Source organism: Ursus americanus, chromosome 4 (assembly GCF_024610735.1).
Source record: "Ursus americanus isolate L20-20 chromosome 4, mUrsAme1.1.p, whole genome shotgun sequence".
Taxonomy (NCBI): domain Eukaryota; kingdom Metazoa; phylum Chordata; class Mammalia; order Carnivora; family Ursidae; genus Ursus; species Ursus americanus.
The window spans coordinates 53,020,810-53,048,537 of NC_142130.1; the positions used below are offsets into that span (position 1 = coordinate 53,020,810).

Sequence of the window (27,728 nt, forward strand, 5' to 3'; positions counted from 1 at the left end):
TCTGGTGAGGATTGAGAGGAGTGTCTAGCACAGGGAGGGAGAAAGGGTTTACAGTTCTTTCCAATTTAGCAGGTTAATGACCTGGGAGAGGCATCCTGGAAGCTCAGAGGGCACCTGAGGAGCACAGGTTCCTGCACGTTTATAGCAATAGCAGAACCAGAATTTTGTCTGGTTCATCTGACCTAGAATCCAGAGGAAAGTATTCCTTTTATGGAGTCAACTAAGTATAGTCATGGATCCATAAAAGAGTGGCCAGATGTTCCCAGACACAGTCCCACATCCTAAGTGAACCAGCAACCCTTTAAAATCACACCTCAGAAACTCTTGGGCTTCAGATACAGCTGTACATCTAAAATCAAATTGCTATACTGTAACTAAATTGTCTCATCTTGTATATATGTTAAACCTTGCAAGCTCAAATCAAATAGGAGGATTCTACTAACCAACACTACGAACCTCTCAACAAAGTAGCATTTTTTCTGGGTCAGGCCTAGGCTCCATAACACTTTCCTTCCTATCTGCACAGTGTACCTGATCTCTGCAACAGCTCAGCCCTGGCTCAACTCTTGCATCTCTAATGGGTCCGCCCACGGCTACAGGAGAGATCTAAGTAAAGCACCTTTTATCATGTTAATCCCTTCCTCAAATACTGTCCTCTTGTAATTCAACTGGCCTCACCCTACCTCTCACCATTCATTCCACTAATTTTCATTTGGTGTTTTTGAGCGAGGGAGGGATTGACAAAATGAAACTTGTGTTTTAGAAGGTTAAACTGCTCATATAACAAGGATGTATTGAATAGAACAGTGGCAGGAAGGAGACTATTGTAATAGTGGACGGTAACCTTTAACAAAGCAGTTTCAGGAGAGCATTATATACACGTTTAGATAACACAAAGAGACAGGAAACTAGAACAATGTGGATAGGACAACATATTTTGACAAAGGAGTTTTTCTGATTAGGATGAGCGCTTATATTCAAAAAAAGTAAACATAATAATAACTTTGAAGTTTTAAAGTTTTAAAACTGCAAAGCTCTTAATGATGCAGACTGGCCGGATCTGAGGACCCAAAGGGGGTTCCACAGGACCAGCCAACAGGATCCTTGGCTTCGCGTAGGAAAGAAATCAAACACGAGCTGAGAGGAAGTGAGAGCAGAGTTCACTGAAGATATAGAGAGAGCAGATACAGGTGAAGCATCTGGGAGACTCAGAAAGAAAAAGGAGAATGAGTCTCCTCTTTGCTTGGGGTTTAGGTTTTTACTGAGGACAGTGGTCAGGTGTACACGTCCTGTCAGGCATCTAGGAACTGGTCAAAACAAGGACAAGAGCTCAGGTGTCCTACATAAGTCACTTACACCCTAGAGACAGGGGTCTTGGTGTCAAGGTGTCTGGAGTCAGTGGTCTCAGAAAACATTTATAATGACCTCACTTAGTCACCCTTCAGATGTTATCTGTGGTACTGGAAGATGCTAAAGAAATCATTAACTCCTTGACATTTACAAGGAGAACATACATTACTGGTACTTTAAGCCACGTGTAGGGCAGGGGTTCAGGTCCTAGCAAGAATATAAGCAGGAAAAGGAGCAAAAAAAAAAAAAAAAAAAAAAGTTTTTTTTTTCATGGGGTCCCTTTAGTTTCTGTCTCAATATAAAGAATTTTGACACTGTAAAGATTTTTTAAATGTGCTAATTTTTTTTACAATTTAAAAAAATCTTTATTTATGTGAAGGTTTAAGTGCATAAAATAAAATGTTTTCTTCTTTGGTTAGTATTCCTTGGCAGACTCTTATGGTTCTGCTCCCTTATCTGTGACCTATGACATGAAGAAAGACTGCCACTATGATTTATCTATTCATGGCTTATCTAGAAATCCTAAATGAGCACTAACTTTCCTCATTATTATTTATTATTATTTAATAGGCATTACATATACATCATAACAAAACCCAAACTGCAAAAAGTTATACACTAATGGTTTCATGTGTTTTGTCTGTCCACTTGTCTGGAAGAAAGGCTGCAATTTTTTCAGATTATTGAAGTGGTCTGTAAATCAAAAAAGAAAGTTAGAACCAAAGTTAAAGAATTTCAATAAGAAAATTCTACAATAGGGGTGCCTGGGTGGCTCAGTCATTAAGCGTCTGCCTTCAGCTCAGATCATGATCCCAGGGTCCTGGGATCAAGCCGCCCCATCAGGCTCCCTGCTCAGCGGGAAGCCTGCTTCTCCCTCTCCCACTCCCCCTGCTTGTGTTCCTTTTCTCTCTCTCTCTGTCAAATAAATAAATAAAATCTTTTTAAAAATTTTTCTACAATAATATTTGGACAGAGAAGCTGATTGCTCTGCCTTATTATAAAAACGTTCCATTTGGGCTCTTCCAGAGACAGGAAACAAAACAGGATGGGGATCCAGTGAATGATTTTCTCCACCATGCCCACTGGATATAAACTGCTAGCTCACCATTCTCTAAAGCAATAAGATTTCTTTGGTGGACAGAACAGTCTTCAAGCATCAATTATCAATAGATAGATAAATTAATTCTAAATAAATGTAAGGGCCAAAATAATGAATATAGAGGAGTTAGCCATCTCAAGATGAATTACTAAAATTTTAATTTTTTCCCATGTAATAAATCAGCTAATATTTGTAGAAAAGATGGGAGGTGGAAGTATAAATAAAAAGTATAAATAAAGCTATTATGAGATATTTTTCAGGTGCCTTTTCCTAATTAACTGGAAAGAAGTTATCTTTTGTTTAAAAGAATAATAAAGGAATCCTTGACATTTTTATTTTATTCATCATGTCTTTTGAAGTGTTTCCAAAATGTAATGAAACCTATAAAAGTGATTAATCATATTCCCAATTGAAAATAAAGTGAATGTGTAAATAAAAAAATCTCTCATTTGTACTTGGAAGACTGCTTAAAAGCTCAAAAAGTTCACTTACGAATGGTAGTTTTACTCCCCACCCCCAACTTGATTCATTTTTTATTGTTTTAAATTAATTAATTTGAGAGAGAATGAGCACGCAAGGAGGTGGAGGGGCAGAGCGAGAGGGAGAAAGAGAATCTCAAGGAGACTCTCCACCGTGTGTGGAGCCCAACAGGGAGCTCCACACAGGGCTCAGTCCCACAACCCCGAGATCATGACCTGAGCTGAAATCAAGAGTTAGTCCCCCAACCAAATGAGCCACCCAGGTACCCTTTGATTCATTTTTTACAATGAGAGGGTGTGACGGTTAATTTTATGTCAAGTTGACTAAGCCACAGTACCCAGATATGTGATCAAACATTATTTTGGACGTTTCTATGAGGACATTTTTGGGGTAAGATTTACATTTAAATTGTGCCCTCCGTATGTGGGGTGGCCTCATCCCATCAGCTGAAGATGTAAAGAGAACAAAAGACCGACCTCTACCAAACAGCATGGAATTCTGTGGTAGACAGCCTTTGGACTTAACTGCAACATTAACTCCTTGCTGGATTTCCAACCTGCCAGCCCACTCTGCTAATTTTGGACTTGGCAGGCTCCATAATCGTGTGAGCCAGTTCCTTACAATAAATCTCTTCCTATATGTATGTGTACACGCTATTAGTTCTGTTTCTCTGGAGAACCTGTAATACAGGGGTTACTGGGTGGGGGGAGGTGAAGAAGAATAATCAACTTCCAAGTAGCATTTAAGTATTGAAGTCTTTTGGGGGGGGGGGGACCAGGGAGCCCAACATGGGGCTTGAATTCACAACCCTGAGATCAAGACCTGAGGTGAGATCACGAGTCGGATACTTAGCCACCCAGGCGCCTCAATACTGAAATTTTTATTCTGTAATTATATAGTCCACCTCATTTGGGGCTCCATTGACATCACTTAGAGATATGAAAAACTTGGTCAATTCGGAATAGACATCTCTGAAGAGAAAGAAAATTCAGAGTATGGGTGAATTATGTGCCTCTGATAGATGGCATATAACAATGTAGCTGGTATAAGTGATCTATCTACAGTAATGATTAGAATAGCTTTGCTACAAAGTTGCTTGTGCACAGAATGTTACACAAGTTTTCAAACCTAACTTCATTTACAAAAAATAATACCCAAAGGAGTCTAAATATTTCTTGAGATGTTCTTTCTGTCCTTCAAAATACACTATTTCATTTCATTTTTTTATTTTTATTTTTTTAAAGATTTCATTTATTTATTTGAGAGAGAGAGAAAGAGAAAGCACAGCAGGGGAGCGGCAGGCAAAAGGAGAGGGAGAAGCAGGCCCCCTGCCAAGGGGGAGCCCGATGTGGAACTCGGTCCCAGGACCCCAGGCACCCTGTGCTTTCTATTTTAAAATAACGTAGCATGTATCTGTTTATTGTTAAAAATATATTATTGTAAAAATCTTAGAAAACAGGCAAGCAAAAAATAAAAAGTTTCCATAATCCTCCTACTAAGAAAAGTCACTGTTACCATGTTGGTGTGTTTCTTTTCAATCTCTTATTGGTGGGAATATATCTAGATCCTTGCCTCCCATATTTTTAAAAACAAAAATGGATGTATACTATACATATTTTCAAGATATATGCTTTGAACATTTCCCTGTAACTTATTTTTGGTCATCACATACCCTTTAAATTTTTTTTTACCTTCTCTTCCTTTCCAGTTGAAAGGATGATATCAAGCAGAAATATATAAAGTATATTGACATGCTGAGGAATGCAAATATATGTGTTATCTTTTCTCTTCTAAAATTGTACTTTTAAAATTTTGAAATCACTAAGATTTTCATATTTAACCACAACACAAAGTCTACAATACGGAAGAAATATGAATAACAATCTCTTTAAATTAAAATACAAATTCCCAAGGGGTGCCTGGCTGGCTCAGTCAGTAGAGCATGTGACTCTTAATGTCAGGGTTGTGAGTTCAAGTCCCAGTTGGGCATGGAGTCTACTGAAAATCAAAAAAAAAAAAAAAAAGAAAAGAAGAAAGAGAAAAGAAAATGTTATGAAGAAAATCACAAACTCCTTTTCATCCCTTCAAATAAAATAATAAACTCAAAAGGCTACTTTATTTTTTTTTTGAAAGGCTACTTTATGTAGATATTCTCTACAAGGGTTGGCAAACTATGCCCAATAGGCTGAACCTACTCTACATCCTGATTTTGTATGGTCTACAGCTAATTACAGCTTTTACATTTTATGTGGCTGGAAAAAAACAAAAGAATAGTAACATTTTATGACACATAAAATTAGATGCAATTCAAATTTCACTGTCCATAAATAAAATATTTTGGAATACAGCCATACTTCTTTACCTATTGTCTATGGCTGCATTTACAGAATAGAGTATTCATAATCGAGACCATATGTGTCATTCCTATCACTTCAGACTGCTGCTACATACTACAAATCACCAGAACACATTTTTACGTGACACCATTTCTAAGTGCCATCCATATCACCATACTGTGATAACTTATTATTTTTTTATTACCAACGTATACCTATCAAGCAAAACAAAAAAAGAAAAAAGTAGATAAAATATTCCATCTTCAAGATACAGTTAAGTGTGGATTATTTTATCAAATTAGATTGCAAAGCATTATTTATTATGCAATAACCATTATCTGTGCTTAAAGAATACAGTATATGTCTACCTTACCAGACTACCCAGCTATCACAATATTCCCAAATCACAGCAATCAATCAGAGAAGTTAGAAAATTTTAATAGATATCTCATGATAGTAAAATTTCTTCAAAGAAAGAAAGAAAAGAAAAAGAAAGGAAGTCTGCTACCAAAGTAAGTTTTCAAGTGGCTCATTTATTAGCCAAGCAAGGAAAGTCATTTACTTATGGTCTGTTAATTAAATGATGTTTGACTGCAGTCACCTAAGAAATGTATCCAGAAAAAATAAACTGGTTTAAGACCATTAGCCTTTACGTAAGAACAGCTGCATTAAGTGTTAAAGCTCTGGGAGCAGCACTGATAGTCAATTTAAATTATTTAGTGAAGGAAAATTATTTTGAATGTTTTCCATGGCTCTTAATAAATGGACAGGTGTTATTGATACAGGTTATTTGTGCCTGTTTATTCAGAAAGTCAATGTTTGAAATGACTGAAGAATAGCCTCTATGAATAGGCTGCATGAAACAGGTGACAATATTTTTGAGAAAAAACTAACTGACTACACCTTAAGTGAAATCAGCTATGATGTCTTACAACTTACATAAGTAGAAAAAGGCTCAGCTTAACAGATTTGTAATACTTGTGAAAATGTAAGGTGTTAAATACTATGGTTATAACATTATTGTATTATCAATCAGCCGGTACTTTGTGGAAGGCATTTGAATCTACCATGTGTTATTAAACGAGTAGTGTTAACAATAAACTTCATTTGTTCTCATGGACTTCATTTGCTGTCAGTCGGTGAATTCTTGTCAGAATTAGCAGCTGAATATCTGACTTGCCCTACCATGCAGCATTTGATAAAATTTTATTGTGATTTTTTAAAGATTTATTTATTTGAGAGAGAGCACTCGAGCACAAGCCAGGGGAGGTGCACACGGAGAGGGGGAGAATCTCAAGCCGACTCCCTGCTAAGCATGGAGCCCAGTGGGGAACTTAATGTCACAACCCTGAGATCATGAGCTGAGCTGAAACCAAGAGTGGGATGCTCAACAGACTGAGCCACCCAGGCACCCTATAGAAAAAAATTTTTTTTTAAGCTCAGGGTCAAGACTGAAATTTTTCTAAATGAAAAGAACCACCTCCCCCCCCAACCACTACTATGGAACACTGACAGAAAGGCTTTAAAATTCGTTTTGCAGGTGCCTGGGTGGGTCGTTAGGTTAAGCATCTGCCATCGGCCCAGGTCATGATCCTGGGGTCCTGGAATCGAGTTCCACATCAGGCTCCCTGCTCAGTGGGGAGCCTGCTTCTCCCTATGACTCTGATGCTCCCCATAATTGTGCACTCTCTCTGTCAAATAAATAAATAAAATCTTTTAAAAAATTCATTTTGCTAATTTGCTAATTTTGATCATTTAATGATGCTTCTTAATGAACTCAACCTAAAATTATAAGACAACACAGCACTTACATGCAAAACTTATTCTATGGTAACGTCATTTTGACAAAAAATAACAAGTTAAAACAAGTTAAGTTTTACAAGTAAAACAAACAAAAAACAAGATTTCCATTGTCATACAAATTTGCAGTGGTTATATTTTCAAGCTCAAACTACATTTTTAGCAGTATTGAAAGACCTCCAAGCAAATACAAAGGAAATTTCTGTATTTCGAGACCCATTTAACTGTGCAATTGAGCTTTCATTTAACTTTCAATTGGAAATAATTATTACTCATGCTAAAAGGAAAATATCAAAAGAACAACCTAATTCTAGAATTGCCTTCCAAAAGATTGACATGCTCAGTTATATGAATTAATATCAACACTGAGCAGTATTTATCTGGGTGAAAACACATTTTTCAAAGATGAAATATGTAAAATCTCATTACAGATCAGGATTAGCAAAAAAAATTAGTAGTTTATTTTAGTGGTAGGGAATAACTTTGAACCCTAATTAAGAGAAATGTCTAGGGGTGCCTGGGTGGCTCAGTCAGTTGGGGAGCTACCTTCGGCTCAAGTCGTGATCTCCAGGTCCTGAATCAAGCTGAGTAGGGCTTCTTGCTCAGCAAGGAGTCAGCTTCTCCCTCTCCCTCTGCCCCTCCTCCTACTCATACAGTCTCTCTCTCTTTCTTGCTCTCAAATAAATAAATACAATGTTTAAAAAAGAAAAGAGAGAAATGTCTATCATCCACCTCTCCCAAAAAGAATGTTATTTTTCTCTTCAGTAGACCTGTTTTACAAAAACTCATACACAATACTGTGATTATATTTAAATTTCATCAATGAAAATATTGTGAAAGTTTTTTTCTCATTATATAAATACCTACATAATGTCTTCAATCTTGCCTGTTAGCCCACAAAGCCTAAAATATTTACTGTTTGCAACCTCTGTTTTAGATGAAGTAAAATCTGAGTAGGAAGTTAGCCAGTGGAAGGGAGGAAAGATTTCCAGCCAAAGAAAATAGCTTGAGTACATGAGTGAGAACCAACAGGATATATGAAAAATAATAAGCAATTACTACATACATACTGAACAATACAAACGCCATGCTTTGTTCCTCTTGCATTTTTGAGCCAATTGGTAATACCAGTTTCTTCCAGAAGATGGCTCCCTTTAATTATTTTCCAACATCTTATTATGAAAAAATTCCAATATATAGAAAATTTGAAAGAATTCTACAGTGAGCACTCATAAAATCACTACTTTGATTCTCTTATCAACATTTCATTATGCTTGTTTTATCACACATCTATCCATTTATGTATCCCTTCATCCAGCTTGTTTTTCGAAGTTTCAGTATACTTTCCCCTATTTACTTAAGCCAGTATTTCATTAACTAGTACTGAATACATATTTAGTTTCTTTTCTTTTAAAGTAAAATCTACATACAATGAAATGTTCAAATATTTTTTTTAATGATTTTTTATTATATTACGTTAGTCACCATATGAAATGTTCAAATCTTAATAAACATTCCCTGAGGTGTTGTGTTGTGGTTTTTTTTAAAGATTTTATTTATTTATTTATTTATTTATTTGAGTGGAGGAGAAGAGCAGAGGGAGAGGGACAAGCAGACTCAGCACTGAGTGAGGAGCTGATGCAAGGTGGTGAGGTGGGGGCAGGAGGACTTGATTCCATGACCCTGAGATCATGACCAGAGATCGACTGAGCCACTTAGGCACCCCTGAACATTCCCTGAGTTTTGACAAACTGTGTAGTTAACCCAAAACCCATACAGATATAGAACATTACACAGAAAGTTCCCTTGTATACCTTCCCATTAAATCCTTCCCTTCACCCAGAAGCAAACACTGTTCTGATTTTTTCCCATCAAAAGTTAGTTCTGCATGGTGTAGAACTTGATATATATAGAATCATACGGTAAGGCTTTTTTTTGGTAAGGCTACTTCCACTTAGCATAATGTTTTTGGTACTCATATGTTGATGTGTAAATCAAAAGCTCATTCCATTTTATTTCTGTGTAGTAGTCCACTGCATAAATATATATTATAGTTTGCTTATGTGCTCACTTACCGATGGGGCACCTACACTGTTTCCTATGTTTTCCTGTATTTATTATGAATACAGCTGCTGTTCTTGTATAAAGTACTTAAGGTTTTTTTTAAAGATTTATTTATTCATTTGAGAGAGAGAGTGCACAAGAGTTGGGGGAGGAGCAGACCTAGAGGGAGAGAATCTCAAGCAGACTTCCCACTGAACTTGGAGCCCAACTAGGGGCTTGACCCCATGACCCTGAGATCATGACCTGAGCGGAAACCAAGAGGCAGATGCTTAACCACTGAGCCACCCAGGTGCCCCTGTATTTTTAAAGTTTAATTTATTTAAGTAATCTCTATACCCAGTGTGGGGCTCAAACTCATTAACCTGAAATCAAGAGTCTCAAGCTCTTCCAACTGAGCCAGCCTGGTGCCCCTAAAGTATTTTTTAATTAAAAAAAAATTTTTTTAAATTACAGAATAATACAAATGGTGCTTACCCTTCCTATTTTCCAGGATTGAACTGTGGGACTTAAATATGTCTATCCCAAAGCACACTATAATTGTTTGAAACTTTTTATTAGGGAAAAGTATCTAAAAGAGTTGGGTGCCTGGGTGGCTCAGTCGGTTAAGCATCCACCTTCAGCTCAGGTCATGATCCCAGGGTCCTGGGATGGAGCCCCACGTCAGCCTCCCTGCTCAGCTGGGAGTCGGCTTCTCCCTCTGCCTTGCAGCTCCCCCTGCATGTGCTCTCTCTCTCTGTCTGATAAATAAATAAAATATAAATAAATAAATAAAATATAAATAAACAAACAAACAAACAAATATAACAATGTAGAGACTATTTTAATGAACTTTCCTACCCAATACCAGCTTCAACTCTTATCCAGTCCTGGTCATTTTCTCATCCATGCCCTTACCCACTGGCTGCTCTCATTTTAAGACAAATCCCAACCATCATGCTATTTTATCTGTAAATATTTACTATGTATCTAGAAATATAAGAACACTTTTTAAAATTAAACATGATCACAGTAAAATTAGAACACCTAAAGGATTAATAATACATCTTAATATCATCAAAAATCCAATCAGTATTCAAATTGTCCCCATGGTCAGATGTCCAGAGTGTTTGTTCAAAACAGGCCTCAAATAAGACCCATATACTGCAACTGGTTGAAGAAGCTCTTAAATTTCTTTTAATCTGGACTCCTGTGTGGCTCAGTCGTTTAAGTGTCTGCCTTCAGCTCAGATCATGATCCCAGAGTCCTGGGATCAAGTCCTGCATCGGGTTCCCTTCTCCTTGGGGAGCCTGCTTTTCCCTCTGCCTCCCTCTCTCTCTCTGTCTCTCATGAATAAATAGATAAAATCTTTCTAAAAAATTTTCTTTTAATCCGTAGGTAGAGCCACCTTCAAACTGCGCAACCAATGCAGCCACACCAGGCCTGACACTCAGGAGCATGCCACACGTGGGGTTTAATGCTCTGCATTTGCTGTCTCCGATAGTGATCATTGTATCTTTGAATTTGTGTTCTGTAAGTAAGTACAATGGGAATAATAGGGCATGTGCCTGGGGCTTGGGGCCTCAGCTCACAGGCGGGTCCACTTCCTGCTGCTTCCTTACTTTCTAGGGATGGGTTCAGAGAGTGGCTGGTTCTGCAGTTTGCTGACGCTGACTCCCTGCACCACACTCACCAAAGCCAGCCGCACTGCCATGCATTCCGAAAGCAGCTTGATGCCCACCCCCATCCAGGACCCGGGTACATAACACATCCCAGGGCATTGCCCATTTGCTGTGGGTTAGGCCAGGAGTACAGTGTAAGGAGATGGCCAGCTTGACAGTGCCTCCCTTACCACCCCCCACCCCACTCCACCCCCGTGGGGCATAACATGTTGGTCCAAGCCTCACAGTAGGGGCAACCCAAGAGCTGGCTGGGCCTCGTGTTCCAGTACATGCATCAAGTCACAAGGCAGGTCCCTGGGCACCTGTGAGGGGCTCACAGCCCTAGGGAATGTCCTTGCCTGAGAGAGCATGACATTAAATAGCAAATGAAAAAACACCATAAAACGTCAAGAGATAGATTACCAAAGAAAGGAAATAGCTTAATATTTTATACCTTTATTCTGCTATTTGAGAAAGGGGTCCTACTTTCATTTTATACTGGGTCCTGAAAATTATTTGTGCAAGTAGTCCTGTCCATAGGCTCTAATCTCTCTTTTTCCTTTCAATTCACATATTGTTGAAGAATTTAAGTCATCCTGCAGATGTCAGTTGCATCCCTGTGGAATTGTTTCACATGTTCCTGTCCCCAATATATCATATAATTGGTAGTTAGATAGATATATGAAGACTTGATTAGATTTAAAGTATACTTCATAATTTTTAATTTTAATAATGCTTCTTAATTTTATTTAAGTAATCTCTACACCCAGTGTGGGACTCGAATTCATGACCCCAAGATCAAGAGTTGCATGTTCTACCAACTGAACCAGCTAGGCACCCCATCCTAAACAGAGTCTCAGGAAATGCTTCCAAAGAAGCCAGCCTGTAACACTAGGTGATATCATCACACATATTCTATCACCTGTATATTCATTAATCTTAAAATATATCCTATTCCAAGCACTCCTTTGAACTTGTTTAATGTCCTAAAACACAGCTCCACCTTATTGTGTTATGGGCATCTTGAGCTCTGACTTTGCAAAATTGACCCTTTCCCCCACAAACATGTTCCTTTCTCTTATCTGTCCTTTTGACAAATGATATCATTATTCACTAAGTTCCCATATTCACAATTTCCTTACTTCCTCTATTAACTATCTATTGCTATGTCAACAAAGTATTCCTAAACATAGTAGTTTACAACAACAAACATTTATGATCTCATAGTTTCTATGGGATAGGAATTCAAGAGGGTTTATCTCAGTGGAAACTGAAGAGCAAGGAACATTTTCTGCCCCTGAGCTTCCAGAGTCTGGAGCAAGGATACATTGATTTCAGCCCAATTTTACTCATTTTAGGCTTCTGGCCTGCAGAACTGACAGAATGTATTTCTGAACTTTTAAGCTACCAAATTTGTGGTAATTTGTTACAGTGACCACAGAAAACGAATACAGCAAGTATATGTAAAAGGTGAAGAAGCAATGAACAGAAGAATGCTCTGCTCTCAGGAGGTATAGGAGGCTGAGAAGAAGGCCAACTTTGGTTCAATATTGCTCCATAAGAAAATAAATGAGAAGGAAGGACAGCTGAGCCTTTTGCCTATAAAAGAGAATGTAATGGGGTGCCTGGGTGGCTCAACTGCTTAAGTGTCCAACTCTTGGTCTCAGCTCAGGTCTTGATCTCAGGGTTGTAAGTTCAAGCCCTACATTAGGCTCCAAATAAAAAAATTAAAGAGAATGTAAGGATAAAGTCACCAAAAATTTATGGATAGTTTTGGAAGTTGTGTCTTATGACACTATATAAAATACTTTAAGGGGCTTCTGTATACCTTTTTCTTATTCTAAGAGTATTTGAGCACAATTTAAGGTGTGAGACACACAATGTGTTACAAAGAACCCTGAAATGTCAGCTCAAGAATGCCCTCCAAAAAGGGTAAAAGAGCTAAAATCCCTAAGATCTGGTTTTCTGCTTTTCCTCCACAGAGCTACTTGGGCCAAACTTAATTTTGAAAACCAGTAAAATAAAATCTTCCTAAAATGCTTGGGAAGGTACTATAAACTCTGGGGTTCTGTGGACCAAATTCCTGCTTGTAAATCTTGACTCCATCCTCTACTCATATCCAGCTGTGCCTTAGAGCTTGTAGAAGCCAGGTGGTTTTCTTCTCTCTCTCTTTTTTTTTTTTAATGATCAAACATTTGTTAAATTAGCAGTGATTTAAAACTGAAAGAACTGTATGAATGTCAGAGTTGACTAAGTTCAAGCCATGGAAGCCTGAGGCGTCTATCTGCCTATAGTCTATTTAGACAATGTCTTCCAAATATACCAGGTATTCTGAAAAGCTGGTCAGAGTTGGTCAGACTGTCAAATTCCTCCTCTTTGCTTTTTGATTCCACGCTGATCTCTATTCTTTTTTTTTTAAATTTTATTTTTCACCCAAAGTAGAGTTCAAACTCACAATCCCAAGATCAAGAGTCGCATGCTCCACTGACTGAGCCAGCCAGGTGTCCATTAATTCATTCTTGAGGCTCGTTCCAACATAACTGTACAGCTTTCTTAACATCAGTTGTTACCGGACTTTACAAATCTTTTCAACTACCTACTAAAAGATCCTTTTTAGAGTGAGTAGCTTATATAGGCAGCATCAATCAATCATTATATTTTGTTTCCTAGTCAAATACTCCAACACACAATTCAAGGATAGTCTCTTGCCACCTTTCAACATAGGCTAGTTTCTAGCGTCACGAAAGGAAGGGCTCAAGCGATTGAAGCGTTGGCCCTCCCAGCGGGCTTGGCCAGAGCTCCCTTTTCCAAACCTCCAGACAAAAGCTTTGCCCTTCTCTGTGCAACCACCCGCCCCTGGGCTGCAATAGACATAAGTTGAAACCTAGCTCTTCCCAGACAGGGAGTTGTCATTTTGCAGTGCTTCATTGGTTACTTAGTAGGGATTTTGTAAACTGAATAAACTAATGTATGTAAATGATTTCGCATAATTCCTGGCACAGAAAGAGAACTCAATGAATGTTAATCATAATTAATGCAAGGCGCCGTCATGTACAATTCGATTAGCGAGGCGTGGGAGACAGTTCAGATGTCATTATTTTCCAAAGGTGAAACGATTAAAATTTAATTTTGTTGGTTGAGGAAATAGGCCAACACGGAAGGCAAAATGTGACTTTAAGTTTTACCTGTGGGTATTGTCTGTAGGTCACTAAACTACAGAGTTCACATTCTGTGAAGCAGGACGATCACTCTGGGAAACTTGACCGCGGGAATGAGAATGACTCAAAAAACAACCAGCTGCTTGCCTAAGCGACAGTCAACTTCACTCTAGCTCCCTGAACCGGCTCCGCCTCTAGAGGAAGGAGGCCGCCGAGATAGACGTCATCACGGAGCGCCGGGGTTAGCGAAGGGAAATGGGGGAGGAGATTGCCCTGCTGCGTTATAAGGCTTCTTCCCATGATCCTCTCTTTCTCTTCATCATCTTTCCTTGTTCCCGGCTGCTGCAGCTATGAAGTGAGCAAGAACCCTGGGCTTTAATCCGCTGTCATCTTCGGGCAGAGCACCTCTCCCGCGTCCGGGGCTTGGTTTCTCCTTGCCGTAGACACTCTCCCTAATGGCTTTTCGCTTTTTGTTACAGGGTCGAGCTGTGCAGTTTCAGTGGGTACAAGATTTACCCCGGACATGGCAGGCGCTACGCCAGGACCGACGGGAAGGTGAAAGACCACATCGCCCAAATGCATCTTGTGCTCTTAAGAGGAGAGACCAGTCTAATTCGGTTTAAGCGTGTTCATTTACCGCATCGTTCTTGGTCCCTGAAAGGCTTTTTTCTGGGACCGCGTGTGCAGTGGTTGTTAGGATCAGAAGCCTCTAAGTGAACCGTTCTTGAGGTTTGATCTAGTGAGAGTCAGGTCGGAAATGAAGGAGTTTGGGTAGCTCAGATGTCCCGGGCAATGGACCACCGAAGTATGTGGCTATTTTATGGGCATTAGATCATCTTAATCCCGGTGGGGACCGGAGCTAATACCTCCTGGATTTTGCTATCCCGCCCTTTTCCTGTGATGTGAGCTTAGGTTTCCCTGCTTTGTAAGACAGGACAAACCTCAGAGACCCAGCTCCCTGCCAGTTGTGTGACAAAAGGCTGTTGGTCTCTGGCCCAAATGAGGGGATAGAACTGGAGTATTAAGAGTTTCAAACGCAGCCTCCTGCGTTGTTTAGTTGAGTAGGTGACAACTTTGAACTCGTTTTTTTTTTTTACAGGTTTTCCAGTTTCTTAACGCAAAATGCGAATCCGCATTCCTTTCCAAGAGGAATCCTCGGCAGATAAACTGGACTGTCCTCTACAGGAGAAAGCACAAAAAGGGACAGTCGGTAAGTAAAATACAGTTTGATCTTGTGGGGCTCTCCAGTTTAAACTGAGCGTCACTGGCTGCTTTGTAAAACTGTAGTAAATGAGACAGTCTGTGAAAGCGCTCTTAAGCTGTAAAGCATCAAACAGTGAAAATGTTAAAAGTCTCCTTATACATCGTAGGCTCACAGGAACGTGGAGTTGAAATTCGAAAGCATCCCCTTGCCAGAGTCCGATAAATTATATTAGGCGCACTTGAGTTATAAGGCACTGCGGAAGTAATTAAGGGGTTCCAGTGGGTAGAAATTAAATAGTATGGTAACTTGGTTTTGAGTATGTTTATAGGATTAGTCCTAACGGGTATCAGTGGAATCTTACGGCATACTAGTTTGTTCTCAAGACTGAATGTTTTTTTGAAGCGCTCTTTAGCTTGATGGAGATTTTTGAGGAAAGGTTTTAGTGCCATAGTGGTAGGATTCGTATTCAGGAGGCTGGGAATATTTTAGTGAACACCTCTTGGTGTTCGCTAAAACATGATGATGAAAGACATCACTAGATATTGTGGGAGTTCAGGGGAAGGAAGCATTTATTTCTAACTTAAAAGTAGATCTGACATATCTATTAGCATAGTCCTTATCCAAAAGGGGTAGGGCGGTTACTAGTGTTGCTGAGGCTGTGGAGAAATTAGAACTTTTGTGCATTGCTGGATGTGAGATGGTACAAGCATTGTGGAAATGGTTTCACAGTTTCTCAAAAAGTTAAATGGAACTATATCCAGCAACCCCACTTCTAGAAATACACGCAAGAAAACTGTAAACAGGAACTTAACACAGCTATCTATGCCAGTGGTCATAGCACTGTTAAAATAGCCAAAAGATGGAAATGGCCCATAAGTGGGTGAATGGATAACAAAATGTTACATGATAGAATATTACTCAGCTTTAAAAAGCTGGTAACTAGCCAATATGGATAAACCTTGAAGACTTTATGCTAATTGAAATACGCCAAACACAGAAATACAAATATTATATGATTCTACCTTTATGCGGTACCTATAGTGGCAAATCCATAAAGACGAAGTAGAGGTTACCAGAGGCTATGCAGGGGAAAGGAGGAATGGGGGATTATTATTTAATGGATGTGGAGTTTGGAATGATGAAAAAGGTATAGAGATGAATAGCGGTGATGGTTGCACACAACATTGTGAATGTTCTTAATGCCACTGAGTTACACACTTACAAATGCTTTAAGATGGTTAATGTTGCATAACTTTTATTGGCAAAAGTTTGAATTGTACTGTCTTGATTCCTGGACTTTCCCCTGATACTTAGTAGCTTTCCTGTCATAAATCATTTCCAGTTGACTGTTTCTTCCAGTGACAGTACTTTAAGTAAAAATAACATAGGTGAGTTGAGGTTTGATAAATTTTTTCAAAAAGTAAATTCTTTACCATAAACAGTCTTACTGAAATCACTTTTGAAGAGGGGTGCCTGGGTGGCTCAGTGGGTTAAGCATCTGACTCCTGGTTCCCGCTCAGGTCATGGTCTCATGGTTTTGGAATGGAGCTGTGCTGGGCTCCCAAGTCCAGACTCTGCTTTCTGCTTCGGACTCTTTCCCACCCCACTCACACACACGTGCTCCCCTCTCTTTCTCTCAAATAAATAAATCTTTTTTTTTTTTAAATCACTTTAGAAGTACCACTAGTTAACTTCATCAGTTTGATTTTTATCTTTCATTTTTTTAAATAGACTTTTTTTTTTTAACATATAATGTATTATTTCAGGGGTACAGGTCTGTGATTTATCAGTCTTACACAATACACGGCGTGATTTTTGTCTTTTTAAAGTAATAAAAAATGAATTTGTGAGAGATAACCAGTCTATAATTGGAAAATTTATCTGCCTGTTGCAGTATTTTACATATATTCTTCATATATTTCTTTTCAAATGGTTACATGAATTGTTTTTGTTGAATATTGCTATGATCTGAATGTATACCCCTAAAATTCATATGGTGAAATCTAACCCCAATGTGATGATACTAAGAGGTGAGACCTTTGGGAGGCTCTGCCCTCAGGAATGGGAATAATGCCCTTATAAAAAAAAAATGCTATTTATCAGGTGCTCAGTCATTCTGGTTGTAGCAGCCCAAATGCACTAAGACAAATAAATACAAATCTTAAGATTTTGTTTCTCCCATGTTCATGAAGCAAGGTTCATAAATATGCTCCCATCTTTTTGTTTTGTAGGAAAAAATTCAAAAGAAAAGAACCCGCCGTGCAGTCAAATTCCAGAGGGCCATCACTGGTGCATCTCTTGCTGATATAATGGCCAAGAGGAATCAGAAACCTGAAGTTAGGAAGGCACAACGAGAACAGGCCATCAGGTGAGGAAGCCTTCAGTATGAGCATTTCAGCTGTTGGGATGGATTATAGGTTATGTTTGGATTTATAGGCATAGGAATCTAGTTTGATGTTATTTTGTGTTTTAATACTTGCATCTATATAGAAATTGCCAGTCATAAATATTGAAGTTTAATAATGCAGAAGTTTATAATATAGTATATACTTAATGATTTGTTGAAATTCTGTATGCAATTAAAGCTGCATAATTTCTGATCTATGTTAAGCTGACTTGGTAGTTAATGACATTTATTGACAAACCCTTTGGATTTATCCTACAAATAACTGGCAGATGGGGAAGGAATATAATTCTTTTCCAAAACACTCTAGCTCCTTGTTTAATAAACTACTCTTAAGGGGTAAAACACTTTGCCTTAAGTTATTTTTAACTCCACAGGGCTGCCAAGGAAGCAAAAAAGGCTAAGCAAGCATCTAAAAAGACAGCAATGGCTGCTGCTAAGGTAATTGTGAGATTGTCTTGGATTTCTTATTTAAAATAACAGGAGGGGCACTGGCTGGCTCACTCGTTAGAGCATGTGACTCTGGATCTTGGGATTGTGTGAGCTCAAGCCTCACGTTGGGTGTAGAAATTACTTAAAATAAATAGATAAATAATAAATAACAGGAAAATTTATTTTTAATCCAAATTGTGGTTAATGAAAGTTTCGAGTTTTTAAGGAATTTATTGCAAGGCTCCAATGAAAATGATGTTCATAACTGGTTTCGGGTGGGTGATTTCAGAGGTCCCTCTGCCAGACAAAAATTAGGGAAGGGGAAAGTAAAGGTGGCTCTTGTTTTAAAGTTTATTTTAAAAAGTTTTAAATAATAGTATAGAGTTTGCCCAGCTTTTCTCAATGTTATCAATTTAGATAACTACAGTAAAATTTTCAAAGCCGTTGGTGTCAGGTGACTAATAATGTCCTTTTTCTGTTCTGACAGTTCAGGATCCCCCACTGCATTCAGTTGTGTCTCCTCATTTAACCCCTCCAATCTGTGATCTTTGTCTTTCATTTACATATATAGAAGTGGACTTCTAACTTCTCAGAGGGAGGGTAGCTCTTAATATTAGAAATGTAATTAATAAGGAAAACCTAGAATGCAGAGAGAATCTGGATACGAGAAAGAGGTGATTTAAAAAGTTGGATGGAATAATGTCACATGACATGTTACCTTTTTACAGGCTCCCACGAAGGCAGCACCTAAGCAAAAGATTGTGAAGCCTGTGAAGGTTTCTGCACCCCGAGTTGGTGGAAAACGCTAAGTTGGTGGATCAGATTTTTAAATAAACATCTGACTATAACTAGATTGTGGTGTTTTTTACTCTCAAAACACAACTTATTGGGCCTACCTGTAATACTAAATATTTTTAATGAATTATTTTCTTGTTGAGTTACTCTTTCCATGGTAGACACATTTATTTTGTATTGGACTTGCCTTTTGTTCATTGGTATTTCACCTCTTACCGTTAGTTGCTTAAAACTTCAACCGTACTATTAATCTCTTGCTTCCAGAAACTAAGCTTAAATGAAGAGTACAACTTCATCAGTAGAATATGCTTTTAAATTTCCAAGATATTTTGTTGAGCTGGGAATTAGAACTACAGTTAAAATTGCAAAAAAAAAATGGTAGCCTGATGTTCAAGAAATACTTGTGCGTAAAATGTGGTAAGGAGGAGTAATAATTTATGTTAAGAATAGGACCCCTGCATGGCTCAGTCAGTTAAGCATCTGCCTTTGGCTCAGGTCAAGGGATTGAGCCCTGCATTGGGCTCCCTGCTCAGCAGGGAGCCTGCTTGTGCCTCTCCCCCAACTCATGTCCCCATTTGCTCTGTTTGCACTTTCTCTCAAATAAATAAATAGGAAATCTTAAAAAAAAAAAAAAAAAGACTAGGGTTGCACTCTGTAGAAAGATCATCTTGTGTACTATGCTGTCAAGTTGGAAGACTACAACAGTGAACAAGCCACAGCCTTGTTTGAGAAACATGTTTTTACACATAGAATACTTAGGTGAAGGTAAAAATCACACATCTCACCCCCTCCACACACACACACCTACATTCTATCCAAGGTGATGGAACTAATGATCTGTCTAGATGATGTTAAATTCAGGCATTGTACTAGGTGTAGGGAATAAATAGTCCTTTTGGGGAACTTGAAAACTAAAAATATGTGTAAAATCAATTTTAAAAATAGCAAGATACATTGACTTGCTTAGAAACGTAAGATTTTGGGGGGAAATTGTTTTTATTGTGGTAATTTCTTTATGAAATTACTGGGAAAGTAAGACCATTATTTAGCTATGAACAAGGAAAGCATAACCAATCAAAATACCCAACGTGAAATCAGAGCTATATATTTCTAAATTTTGTACACAAAAAATGTTCTTTTAAAGAGCTTTTCTGACTTACACATTTTTATAAAATGAAAGTGCCAGTTCTGATTACCTTTGATTACTGGGTAGCCTGTGCCCAGCAGGAGCTAGAAATAAAATACTAAATACCTGTTTTAGGAGGATGGCAAGTTTAGCCTTTAGACCAATTAGACCTCCTGTAAGACCTTTTTCTTTGTATTGGCCCAAAGTCACAGAGGCAAATCCAAGTATGATGGGCTTCTCAATGCTTTCACAGGTTTGGTTTTGTTTTTGGCACAAACAGTTGGGTGTAGGGAGATTTATTTTCAGTTTTTCTTACCGCCACGACTTGTTAAATTTTTATTTAAATCTATTTTTTAAATTTAAAGAGTCGATTTCACAGCTGAAGCGTGATGGTGCTAACCCAGCGCACAGTTCAAGAGTTGATTTGGGTATCTGCTTTGCGTGCCCCACCCCACATTCTAATTCCTCCTCCCTTCCTCAGCTATCTCAGTCTGTGGATTAAGCGACCCTAAGTAAATCCCAGGTCTGGTGGTAGCTCACGCACCTACAGCCAGAGTCATTCAAGGATGCTGCCTCAAGTACCTAGGCCATCCGTTAATTCCTGTGACCTCCACCCACAAGTACCACAGAGACTGGATGCATCCTATTTTTTGAGCCCAGTGTATTCGCCTGTTGTCTACCCCTAACCTGTCTCCACAAGGTCAAAGAGCCTCACGTAGCGACTACAGACTCCAGGCTGGAGAGGAGGGGTTGGCCTGGAGTTCTCAGGCGCCAGCAAAGCACTGTCAGTGCCTGACCCATTGTGAAGTAGGATGTCATAGGCCTGTGGTCTTGTCTGCGCTGCAGATTAAACCCACGGAAGGATGACAGCGGCCACCACTCTGGGCTACTCGCTAAAAATGTGAAATAGGACCCACAGTGCACACTGGAAAATGCAGTTCGAGTCGCCTCAGCCTTTTGTGCACTCAGTAAATATTGGGTGTAAAATGGAGAATTCCCCCCCGCCAAGTTTATGTAAAAATACGTGCAAATGAAGTGCTAGCTACTCTTCCCCACTTGTTGCCAACATCGTTACCTTTATATACAGAAAATTGCCCGTATGTGCGACGATAGTTTCCAGAAGAATACCGACTATTCCATGGGTGATTTGGAGCCCACAGTGTAAGTTTAGAAATTACAGTAAATTCTATCATTGAGGGACTTGGATTTTAAACGTTTAACTGGAAATTACATTTATATGTGAATGAGGCTGTCTTTGGTCTTGTGTCCACAAGCTTACATTTTACTAAGAGCCTCAAAATCTGATGCTTTTATGTTGTCGGGGTATCTCAGAAGGCAGGAAGGCGAAAAACAGACTCTTCTCTATATTGGCGTACCTCGGACAAGATAACAACAGCCCACCAACTCCTACACGTGCTCAGAGCATGGGAAAGAGGGGAAAAATAAAAAGGGAAACTGCCAGGACTTAAGATGTCTGATCGAAGCTACTTTGGTCTCCCAGGAAGGGCCTACCCGCTTCCAAAATGTCCGCCCGCAGTCCTGACGTCACTTGGTCGGCTTCATCAAGCCAGAAAGCCAGTGCGCTCCAATCAGGACTCAGTCCCCTCACCCACTGCCCTTGATCACGTCACTTCCGGTGGTGCAGCAGCCATTTTGTCAGTCGCCAGCGGATCCCGCGCGCTGGAGAAGTGCAGTTCCCCCTGGTTACCAATTCGTCCGTTCTCCCTTCGCGCTGCGGGCGCCGTCGAAGAGCACTCACCACTGATACAGCCGTTCCTCCCTACAGTGCCGCCGCCACTGTTGCATCCGCCCGGAGCTAGTGCGCTGTCTTCCTCCCCCACCACTGACAGGCGCTCTCAGGGAGCCGCCGTCAGCGATGTCAAGCGAGGAAAGCTACCGAGCCATTCTTCGCTACCTGACAAACGAGCGTGAGCCGTATGCGCCGGGCACCGAGGGCAATGTCAAGCGTAAAATCCGCAAGGCGGCCGCCTGCTATGTGGTGCGCGGTGGGACTTTATACTACCAGCGACGGCAGCGGCACCGCAAGACCTTCGCGGAGCTGGAGGTGGTGCTGCAGCCGGAGCGGCGCCGGGGGCTCATCGAGGCGGCGCACCTGGGCCCGGGCGGCACTCACCACACCCGGCATCAGACCTGGCACGACTTGTCCAAGACTTACTGGTGGCGAGGTAGGACCTCGCCCGTGGCGAGGGGGCGGGCGGCGGCTTGTTGCCCAGGCAAGGCCCGCTGGCGGAGCCGGGCCTGTTTGTGCACGAGCGAGTTTGGGGTCCCAGGTGCCCCTCGCCGGCCCAACCTGCGCTCGGCCGTGGAGCGGCTGCCAGGCGGAGCCGAGAGGGTGGGGGACGCGAAAAGAGCCGCACTTCCCACAGGAAGGAGGCCGGGGAAGCTGGGGGCGGGCCCTGGCCCGGGGTGGGGCGAAGGGGGCTTCCCCGGGGGCCGGGCCAGCCGCCGGGAGGGGCCGGGACGTGCGGGCTGCGGCGGGCCCGCCTCCTCCGGCTGCGCTGGAGGCGGTGGCTCCTGCCCTCCGGGGACGCTCCTGGGCAGCGCGGGCGGGGGGGAGGGTTGGCGGTTGTGCAGAGCTGCGTGTCGTGCCTCCTAAAATCCTGTTGTGCTGAGGGTCTGGGGAAGGGACGGTCAGCCCCAAGCCTGGGCTGCTTGCTTCAGCCGTTTCCTCTAGGGTTTTGGCCTGCGGTTTTGAGGTTCTTTGGACCTGCTTGCCCATATTCCTCAAATTGTGCTACTGCGGCGTAAATAAGCAATAAGGCAATTGTGTGCAGAGGTGATTTGAAGCGAGTGTATGGAAACAGCCATCTTCAACTTCGATTGTGGGACAAGAATTCATTGTAAAGAATAGCAGATATCCTTCATTCTGAATGTTTTCATGTTCTTCCCTCTGATACTGTGAAAAGCTCTTTGAAACTGTGAGGCATACTATGTATACCCAGAAAAGATACGGTTACTGTGGTTGTAATAGTCAGGAAATAACTGCTCTAAAGTTTCTTGACTCCTTGGGAACCAGGTCAGGGAAGGAGAGCAAGGGTCTTTGGGTTCTTTACCGCTCTTACTGTCCACAAAGTTGATTTACATTGAAACTGTTCGGTTAGAATTAGTGAAAGTTTTGCAGGCCCTGATAAGAGGTTTTGTCTGGGAGGATTCTGCCACTCGCTCTCCTATGGGTCTGGAGAAGTTGCGAGTCTGGGTTACTTCTCTGTGAATAAAGAAATTAGACTACTGAATACTTTCTGAAGTTCTTTTCAGTTTATGAACTTTGTCATCAGGCCTATTAATTGATGAACGAATGGGTAGTCCTTCCTTTTGTTCCTTAGAGTTCTTTCGTGTTTTCAAAAATGATCCGGATCTGTTGTCTTCTTAAATGCTTTCCCGTCATTTATTTTCTATTTTAAACCAATATTTGAATGAAATTCCTCTAAAGGGACAAAAGTGTGAGGGGTAGATACGGAGTAATTGCTGCATTTTGTTAGGACTGGTTTGGTCAGACCCGGTTTTCTTGAGCAAATGTTTCAGGTTTGATACCTTATGACATGTTGGGATGCCTGACTAGTTCAGTCCAAGGAGCGTGCGAGTCTTGATCTGTGGGTGGTAAGTTCGAGCCCCACGTTGGGTGTAGAAATTACTTAAAATTTTTTTTTCAGGGGCGCCTGTGTGGCTCAGTCGTTAAGCATCTGCCTTCGGCTGAGGGCGTGATCCCAGCGTTATGGGAACGAGCCCACATCAGGCTCCTCTGCTGGGAGCCTGCTTCTTCCTCTCCCACTCCCTCTGCTTGTGTTCCCTCTCTCTCGCTGGCTGTGTCTCTCTCTGTCAAATAAATAAAATCTTTAAAAAAAATTTTTTTTCGAAATACTTTATGACATGTTAAAAATGAAAATTACAGCTAAAAGTAACATTGATCAGACTTTTACATGCAGGTGTCGTTCTGAGCTCTTAATTTGTTTTTCACTCATTTAATCTTGATAAAACCTTGTAAGGTGGAAACATTTATACCTCTATTTTACAGATGAGGAAACTAAAAGCACCAGGAGCATAAATATGTTAGAGGTCACACAGCTGACCTTTGTAGTTTCACACTCTTAACCACTGTTAAATGGTGCTATAAGGGTTTAGTGTTAAGAATTTTCCTTCCCAGGGCCCCTGGGTGGCTCAGTTGGTTAAGCTTCTGCCTTTTGCTCAGGTCATGATACCCAGGGTCCTGGATTGAGCCCCGCATAGGGCTCCCTGCTCAGCTGGGATCCTGCTTCTCCCTCTTCCTCTGCAGCTCCCCCTCTTGTTCTCTTTCGCTCTCTCTTTCTCAAATAAATAAAATCTTAAAAATTTCCTTCCCTAAATTTATTATCTGTGAGTGATAGTGAATGCAGTTTGGCGGGTGGTTTTTGTTTGTTTTTTGGTGTGCAGTGTCTTAGACAAAAAAACAGACCATGTTTATGTTTAATTGAAAAATGAAAGAGATACATTTGTGATTTGTATACATTTGTAAAATATAAAAGTGCTTAAGCAACTAGAACAGCTATTCTTGATGTACCATACTTACGGTACTAAACCCCTGACAGGGGAGGCCCTGAGATCCTTTCAGAGGATCCACGAATCAAAATTATTTTCGTGATTATTCCAAGGCATTATTTGCCTTTTTTACTCCTTATCTCCCAAGTATACAGTGGTGTTTTCCAGGGGCTACGTGACATATGCTATATGGCAGTAGATTGAATGCAGAAGCATATATGATGATCTGTCTTCTGTTGAGCCACACATTAAAAAGATTTTCAAAAATATAAAGTAGTACCCCTTTTCTTACTAATTTTGTTTTGTTTTGGAAAATAGAGATTTTTCATAAAATGCTATTTTGTTAATATGTAATGAGTTTTGGTTATTTGATGATCTCATTACTTTTATTATTTTAGTATAATAAGAATTTGGGGCACCTAGCTGGCTCAGTCCATAGAGCATGCGACTCTTGATCTCAGGGTTGTGAGTTCAGACCACACGTTGGGCGTAAAATTTACTTAAGAAAAAGAAGAAGTAATAAGAATTCATAATAAGCATCAGAGAAGTTTGCCCCCCATTAATAGCTATTCATTTTAAAAAGTTTTTTTAGGGGTGCCTGGGTAGCTAAGACGTTAAGCGTCTGCCTTCAGCTCAGGTCATGATCCGAGGGTCCTGGGATAGAGCCCCGCACTGGGCTCCCTGCTCAGCGGGAAGTCTGCTTCTCCCTCTCCCAATCCCCCTGCTTGTGTTCCCTCTCTCCCTGTCTCTCTCTCCTGTCAAATAAATAAATAAAATCTTAAAAAAAAAAAAAAAGCTTTTTTAAAAGTAGTTATTCATTTTGATATTTAATACATTAACACTTGGATTGTTTTCTTGTTTCTACTCAAGATATACATACTCCAAAGCCATTGTAGGCTGTTTATCTGAAAGCTAATAAGATTTTTTAAAAAAAATAATTTATTTATGTGACAGAGAGACAGCCAGCGAGAGAGGGAACCCAAGCAGGGGGAGTGGGAGAGGAAAAAGCAGGCTCCCAGTGGAGGAGCCCGATGTGGGACTCGATCCCGGAACGCCGGGATCACGGCTCAGTGCGTGATCCTGAGCCGAAGGCAGATGCTTAACGACTGCACTACCCAGGCGCCCTTGAAAGCTAATAAGATTTGATCAATGTAGGTGCCAAAAGAATTATTCCAGAGTCATTCTGGATACAACTAGAAGTTGTATCAAGGACAGCTTGCTGAGATTGATTATTTATTCTGCTTTTTAGGAATGCTGCCATCATAAATTATATTTTGGTGCTCAGGCAAGTTTGTAGCAATGTCCCTCTTTTGAGTGTAGTTGAAAAACTCTGGGTCAGTGCCTAATGTTTACATATAGCACATTTCAGAATGTAAAATGTAATAAATATTCTCGCCCCCCCCCCTTATTTTATCCTGTATTGAATTATGTGCTGGAGTTTCAAAATAAATGATTCTCTCCCCTGCCTCAGTCAGATGCTGATGCATGGGGATCTACCGTGAAATGCTTCCAAAACGTGAAGATAAAATTAGGAGGGCAAACTAAGATTAAAACTAGCAAAAAAAAAAAAAAAAAAAAAAAAAAAAAAAAGTAATAGGTTAAATTAGCTGCCTGCAGAAGTTCCTATCCTAAAGACTGATTTATTTTTGTTTAGACTATGGGATACATTGATGCCACTGTTATTTGGTCTAGAAGAGGAGGATGTAATCTCTAGAAAACCCACCAAGAACTGGGTCTTTGTAAATATAGCTATAACTAACCATTGTAACCTCTTTGAAGAAAAGAAAACAGATCAAGGAAGAACTAAAATGCATGGAGCTAGAAACGGGAGCGCCTGAACTGGGGGTGGTCGTTGTATCCAAAACTGACCAGGAAGGATGTTCTTGAATAGCTAAGAGGAGCAAATCATTGGCAAATAGATGTTTCAAGCATTGGTTCTCAACCCAGGGACGATTTTGCCTCCCAGGGGACATCTGGCTCTGTCTGGAGACAGTTTTGGTTGTCAGCTGGTGGTGGTTGAGGTTTTGCTGTTGACATCTATTTGGGTAGAGGTCAGGAATGCTCGTAAACATTCTACAGTAAGAATGGACAGGACAGCCCTTGGCACCCTTCCCCACTCCAGCAATCATCTTGGCCCAAAATGTTAACACTGCTGAGGTTGAGAAACCCTGTCCTAGGGTAAGAAACTGTTTCTCAGGTTGTTTTATTAGAGGATTACCCACTAAGGACTTTCATCTTTCTTTGTTTTGATTCTATGCTTAGTGAAGAATCTTTTAATGGTAACTTGGTGTTTTATATTGGTTTTTTGTTTTTGTTTTTTTGAGTACCAGAGAGGTTGATCAGTAAGTATTACTGTATTTAACAAATACTTATGTAGTAACTGTGTGTCATATACTGTTCAAAGGGCTTTATAAATATTAACAGTCATAACAGCACCATATTGTTATCCTATTTTACAGCTGATGACACACAGGCATAGAGAGGTTTGGCAACTTGGCCATGGTCACAAAGCTAATTAGTGGATTCAGATTTTGCTTCATAAGTAGTTTCAACTCCTGGCAGTAATGTAGTAAATTAACTATGTTCATACATTGATGCCTTTTTAGTGGTTAACCTGAGTCAGTCTTTCAACTTAATCAATTCTGGATGAACTAAAGAGGTCAGGTTTCTGAATTTGTAAAGCAAGGTTTAAGATGATCCCATCAAAACATTAACAGTCAGATGAAAGGACTTGAAACATATCGGGTCCCTTTTGAGACAGTTGACTGACTATCATACATTAATAATTTTTTCCTGCAGTAGTTATTATTTCATCCTTTTCAAATGCTTCCTATATAGTTTCTCCAATACCATTTGAACTCAACCAGTTTATAGTGTAATCAGACTTCTGCTGTATGCAGAATATACTGAACTGTGTAGAATCATAAAATGTTTGGAAATAATTAATTAGGAAAATTAATTAGGAAAAATTAATTAGGAAAAAAATGCCTTTTTCTTTGTTTATTATGAACATGGGAATTTCCTTCCACATTCTCTAAGTATGTTTTTTACTTAGAAATATATTCTTAGGGTGCTTGGGTTGCTCAGTCGGTTGAGTGTCCAACTCTTGATTTCGGCTCAAGTCACAATCTCAGAGTCTTGGGATCAACCCCTGCATCAGGCTCCTTGCTCAATGCTGAGTCTGCCTGGCCCTCTTCCTCTTCCTCAGCCCTATGGCCTGCACATGAGTGCATGTGGTCTCCCTCTCTCAAATAAAATATCTAAAGAAAATATATATTCTTTTATGTGTCTTCTGTTCATATACACATTT

General features: G+C 40.1%; 3 protein-coding genes across 3 annotated transcripts in view; all 3 read left to right on the forward strand.

Moving 5' to 3' along the window:
• Positions 1-10,860, forward strand: part of LOC148110250 (uncharacterized) — a 49,877-nt gene extending 39,017 nt beyond the window's left edge. Inside the window, exon 3 of the mRNA XM_087861865.1 lies at positions 10,504-10,860. Within this exon, the coding sequence (XP_087717991.1) occupies positions 10,504-10,734 (231 nt within the window). The 3' untranslated portion in view covers positions 10,735-10,860. The remainder of the gene's footprint in view (positions 1-10,503) is intronic.
• A 3,291-nt stretch (positions 10,861-14,151) lies between these two features.
• RPL24 (ribosomal protein L24) lies at positions 14,152-18,817 on the forward strand. Its single transcript, XM_045785308.2, has 6 exons — positions 14,152-14,279; positions 14,404-14,479; positions 15,024-15,134; positions 17,360-17,496; positions 17,910-17,973; positions 18,693-18,817. The coding sequence occupies exons 1-6, from the start codon at positions 14,275-14,277 to the stop codon at positions 18,771-18,773; spliced, it is 474 nt and encodes a 157-aa protein (XP_045641264.2). The 5' UTR covers positions 14,152-14,274; the 3' UTR covers positions 18,774-18,817.
• Positions 18,818-21,535: 2,718 nt separating this feature from the next.
• Positions 21,536-27,728, forward strand: part of ZBTB11 (zinc finger and BTB domain containing 11) — a 30,783-nt gene continuing 24,590 nt past the window's right edge. Inside the window, exon 1 of the mRNA XM_045785302.2 lies at positions 21,536-22,071. Coding sequence (XP_045641258.1) covers positions 21,762-22,071 — 310 coding nt within the window. The 5' untranslated portion in view covers positions 21,536-21,761. The remainder of the gene's footprint in view (positions 22,072-27,728) is intronic.

Excerpts from the sequence above, each read along its gene's own strand:
- RPL24 (XM_045785308.2), top strand. Across the intron at positions 14,480-15,023 it reads ACGCCAGGACCGACGGGAAG|GTTTTCCAGTTTCTTAACGC; the intron begins GTGAAAGACCAC and ends TTTTTTTTACAG. Across the intron at positions 17,974-18,692 it reads CAGCAATGGCTGCTGCTAAG|GCTCCCACGAAGGCAGCACC; the intron begins GTAATTGTGAGA and ends ACCTTTTTACAG.